This window comes from Grammomys surdaster, unplaced genomic scaffold (assembly GCF_004785775.1).
Source record: "Grammomys surdaster isolate TR1022 unplaced genomic scaffold, NIH_TR_1.0 61, whole genome shotgun sequence".
NCBI lineage: Eukaryota > Metazoa > Chordata > Mammalia > Rodentia > Muridae > Grammomys > Grammomys surdaster.
In genome coordinates, this window is record NW_021604563.1 from 367,316 (window position 1) to 372,288 (window position 4,973).

At 42.7% G+C, this 4,973-nt stretch overlaps 1 protein-coding gene across 2 annotated transcripts; it reads right to left on the minus strand.

Moving 5' to 3' along the window:
- Window positions 1-211: 211 nt before the first annotated feature.
- Window positions 212-4,245, minus strand: Armcx1 (armadillo repeat containing X-linked 1). Of its 2 annotated transcripts, XM_028783737.1 has the most exons (5): window positions 4,133-4,227; window positions 3,397-3,556; window positions 3,214-3,293; window positions 2,410-2,496; window positions 212-2,134 (listed from the first exon to the last, which is right to left on the minus strand). In XM_028783737.1, the coding sequence occupies exon 5, from the start codon at window positions 2,000-2,002 to the stop codon at window positions 605-607; it is 1,398 nt and encodes a 465-aa protein (XP_028639570.1). In that variant the 5' UTR covers window positions 2,003-2,134; window positions 2,410-2,496; window positions 3,214-3,293; window positions 3,397-3,556; window positions 4,133-4,227; the 3' UTR covers window positions 212-604. The 2 variants fall into 2 exon arrangements, with proteins under 2 accessions (XP_028639570.1, XP_028639656.1); XM_028783823.1 differs by lacking the exon at window positions 3,397-3,556 and having other exon boundaries at window positions 213-2,134; window positions 4,133-4,245.
- Between the last annotated feature and the right edge of the window lie 728 nt (window positions 4,246-4,973).

Genomic DNA, 4,973 nt, shown 5'->3' on the forward strand with positions numbered 1-4,973 from the left:
CTTGGCTGTCCTAGAATTCACTCTGAAGATCATGCTGGATTTGAACTCATAAAGATTCACCTGTTTCTGCCTCCCAAGTGCTGAGATTAAAGGCACTGCCCAATGGCTCTTACAGATTTTATAAACTTACACAGACTTTAAATTTAAGTATTGTCAGATATGGTATCTCCAAACAGATCCTGAACCCAAGGACAAAGACGGTGCCTTTTTTTCTTCTGCTTAAACATAACTTTATTGATAAAGCACAACTCTTAGATGGACAAATTTAAATCAATACAAAAGTATAGCTTATTTAGGCCATATAGCTACTCCACTGTCAGTTCAGCTAAACAATAAAAAATATCTCAACCTAAGTAGCAATTTAATTAATAAATGCTTTCTTTGTGCAAGCTCTAATATATATTTGGCATACTTAAAATGGTTCAGTCTAAAGCCAGCATCAATGTCTATTGATAATCTGTAATATTCATTATTCCTAAATAGCAGCTCAAAGGATTCCTTTGCTACACAAGCACAATGAAAACCTAAGAATTTATAAAATACATTATTCCCACGTGCAAACTTAAGAAACATCACATCAGTGTTGTTTGGGACAGATCTCAAATTATAATTTGGTTAAGACTTTCAGAACTTTCACTTTGACCACCAGATCCTTATGATTTGCTAATGCTTTGATTTTCTTCACACATACTCCAGACTCTTTAAATAAGAAAAATAGTGAGCTTCTGCTGAACTCTTTCCTGGATGATGCAAGCCCTTCACTTTTTATGTTGTCATTTATATTTTCAAAGAGAGTAAGAATGTTAAGAAGAATCTCTCTATCCCATTCTTTATTAAAGAGAGAAATCAATTCTGATGGTACTTTACAACTGACCAGTTCTCTTGTCATGGCTGGGTTTTCAGTAAAGTTTATAATTAGTTTCATAGTCTGTATCTTGGTGAAGTGATTTCCCAGGAATAACAAAGCAAAGAAATCTGGGAAAGAATAGGAAAGCAAATGTTGGTAGTGATTAGTCACAGTCATGTTGGTTAGGAGTCTTAGTCCAGCCATTTGGACAGCTGAATCCAAGCGACAAACCATGGTATCATCACATACTTGACTGATATAAGTCTTAATCTTGCCCTGATTTTCAGAATTAACACTCAAGTTATTAAGAGCATTGTAAGTCTTTTCCCTAATAATGGGGTCTCTTGTTTTTATCAGTTTTGCAATAATTGGGACCCCACCTAATTCACGGATGGCATTTTGATTAAATGAATACGCTGCATTGTTACCCAGTGTGACCAATGCTACTTCCTGAGTAAAAGGGTCATTGGTTCTCTCCAGGATGTTAAGGACCTTCTGAAGATCAGGGGCACTCAAAATATCATCAATTTTATAGGGAAAGTTGAACTTGCCCCTGCGTACAGGCCATGCTGCGGCTGGAGCCTTGTTACTCTTGCTTCGGTTCTTTCTCTTGACTTTATTCCCACTTGTCCTGTTCCTAGCCCTAGAGCCAGTCCTTCCTGGGTGGCAGCCTCCACCCCTGCCTCCTGGGCAGGGCAAACTTGATGTCAAGGTCCTATTCCTAGAGGTGTTAGAAAGCTTTATGCCTCTGCCTGCCTTTGCACTTGCCTGTTCCTTTAGGATCTTAAAAAGGGCCTTGGCCTTAGCTTCTAGGCCACCCCCACTCTGAGATTCTGGGTGCACTTCCTTCTTTACACCTGGACCATTCTCAGGTCCCACATTCACCTCAACCTTGGACTTTGAGTCATCTTGAGGTTTGGCTCCTGCCCCTACCCCAACCTTAGTCTTAAGTTCTTTCTCAGTTTTGCCCCCAATTTCTGGTTTGCCACTACAAGACTCTGCCTCCTCCTCTTCCTCCTCCTCTTCCTCATCTTCACCATCCCACAACTTCTCATTCTCATCTTTTCCCCAAGTCAGTCTGTAGACACAGTAGCAGGCACCAGCCCCAATGACCATGCCCGCAGCCACACAGCCAGCTTCCCGGGTGCGGCCCATGGTGCAGCTGGGGTGAATTCCTTAACCTGGACACAGAGCTGGCTTTTTCTGGTCCAGAATATTCTCAGGTCAGGGGCGAATTCTTCCAATTCTGCAGCTTAGGGGCAGCTACAACAGTAGCTACAGTGATACCTAGGAGAAAAAAAAGGAAGATTGCAGAATATTGACTTCTATGATTGCGCCTTTGTACACAGATAGACTTAGTCACTTACCTACAAGCATACAGAGACATTAGCTAGCATGGGGACTTGGTATCCTCATCATTATTCCTTTCCTTTATCTGGAAGCAATTTTGAAAGTTTTCCAAACTCCCAGATTCTCTAAACTTATGTTCTTCTACCCACCCCAAGAATATTCCATTGAATATATTTGTATTATCTATATAATATACATCCTATGATCTTTACCCTTGCAGATGTCCTGAGTCAGGGTCACAGAGACACCCTCACACAAATCCTCAGAGATCTCTTCCTCCTTTCCAGCCTCTTGCAGATCTGCAAACAAAAGGATACAGAGGTCTGATCTGAGAATTCAAGAACCAGATAAATCACACTCAAGACAGGACACATATCCATCTTCTCAATTCCCAGGCCCCTGTCCTTTACTACAGTGTTTCTTACTTTCTATTACCTTTCTACTTGGATGATCAGTCCCCTGTGCCATCCTGTCCCCTGGACCCCCACTACCCTGTCTGTCACTTCTTCCAAAGGTGACACTACACACCCTTCCTTGTAAAGAAATAGATAGTAGTACCTAGAAATCAGATAGACTTTAAGTGCATCATCTGCACTTACTTCTGCCCATCCGACTATCTTAAAGACAGCCTCCTCACTCTATTGAACAATTACATCAATTTCCACTGCTCTGAGTAATTTCTTTCCTCCCTCATCTCAGTTCCTGACTTCTCCATACCTAAAAACTAACAAATCGGGTTTCTATTAGACTAAAATCAACAAAGACTGAACCATACAGTATTTTAGAATAATGTACTCCCCATTTCTAACACAGTACTCTCTACAGTTATCCCCACCTAACCATCTCCTCGGTTTCTTATCTGAAAAGCACCTCCTTCTATAAGCTCAGGACCAAAGTCAACAGAGAGGGGAAAGGGGGATGCAGAGAAAGTCTGAGTGTCCACTCGAGTTTATAGTCACCATTATCGTCTACCCCAGTGACCTCCAAACAGTGTCATTATGCTTCCTTGAACCTACTTGATTCTGGAAATTTTTCCTCCTTCCCTGCTTCTCGGTTTAGACTGGTCTTTGGGAGCGAGATCCACAGACACAGGAACCTAAACAGAGACACAGAACACAAAACTTATAACATCTAAATACTAGCCTTCCCAAATCCGGGGACCGGGTTAGTCAGACGGATTTCAAGTTTTTATTTCTCACCCTGCTCCCAGATCTCTGGACTCCGCTGACAACGCCCCGGTGCTATACTGCTACATCCTGCCACCCCTTCTTGCGGTGCTCCGCCATTTTTCCAGCAAAAACCACACCCCTTTGGAAGCGCAGGACCGGGGGCGGGCCCAGCGAGTACGCAAAACTGGAGCTGTGGAAGAAGACCACAGATCTCTTCCGTTCTCCCCAACCCAGCCCACCCCCGATAATAAGCCATTTTTTTCCTCTACAACTGTGAGAACAGTCCTTTTTCCTGAGGTGGGAGCAGGAGACGACAGACATGTCAATAACGGCCCCGAGTTAAAATAAAGCTCTAAGCTATATGCAGGCCGCGGACAGTCTCAACTTTAGATTGACATGCAGAAATTCTATGTAGGGTATTTCTTTGCTCCAAAAGGTGCTGCACTCTACTAAATGGCAGAGGATAGCAATCTCACTTCCTCAAAATTCTGTCTTCATAGGATCCATGCACCAAACTTGTCCCTTCAGATTCTAGGTCCTTACATACCAAAGGCTCCCCGCCCCAAACCCTCATCCCGGGTTTCTCCTGGAATCTCTCCCTCCAAGATTCACCGCCTCCTACCCCCAAGAGGATCCGAAGACACTGCAAGTGCCTGATGAGAGTAGACTGTGTCGCCGGTATCTCTGCTAACCACTACCCACAATACAGCGATCCCCAAAGCATCACCCACGCACAGCACAGACTTGCTGGCATCCAGGCAATTACCTTCTAGTCCTCCTTCCGCAGCAGGCCTGCCTGCTCTCGGAATAACACAGACAGCAAACACTAAGCATAGACCAGATTTAGAAGGAGGTCTGCACACGTAGCCTTCGGCTCACGTGAGGGGCACGTCACCAGTGAGATCAGGATTCCAACTACCACTCCCACCAACACTGCGGCAGGAGGCAGCATTTCCCCTTCTTTCCCCGCCACACGGGGTTCTGCCATTAATTTTCCTCTTTGTTAATCCCCAAACCACAAGGAGCTTCTTTTGTGGTTGGAATTTGCCTTTCTATGGTTAACACGGAGACACTGCATTGGTCCTTTCTTCTCTTCTAGGAACAATTATGGCGTTTCTTTATTCCCATCCCAGATGTCTTTCAAGAGAAAAATCTTCCCTTTCCCTTTCAGCTGGGAAGATCCTGCATCTTCCCTGCACTCTTATACCAAACAGGGTTTCAAAAAAAAGGAAAAATCAGCCTTTTGAGGATATAAAATTATGATTTTCATTTGTGTGGAGAAAAATTTAAGTGGAGGAGGAAAACCCAGTGGATGTTAGTAACTGCACAAAGTTACACACACACACACATATACAAATATTTCTACTGATTACAGACAAATAATTGCTATCATAATGCATTAACGTTTGAAAATCGAAAAATGGAATATTTGCATGATTTATGAATGAACACTCTAAAAAAGATGACCAGTTGTCAAATTTGAACTATTTTATTCGAACTGCTGATTTATTTTTTTCTTCTACTTTTGGTTCAACTTGCAATTTGGTAAAATAGAAGCAACACAATCAATCCTAACCTATTTAATTAAAGTAAAACCTATCGTGAAG

Bases quoted from the DNA above. Each gene is read 5' to 3' on its own strand.
- Armcx1 (XM_028783737.1), bottom strand. From the start codon at position 2,002: ATGGGCCGCACCCGGGAAGCTGGCTGTGTGGCTGCGGGCATGGTCATT.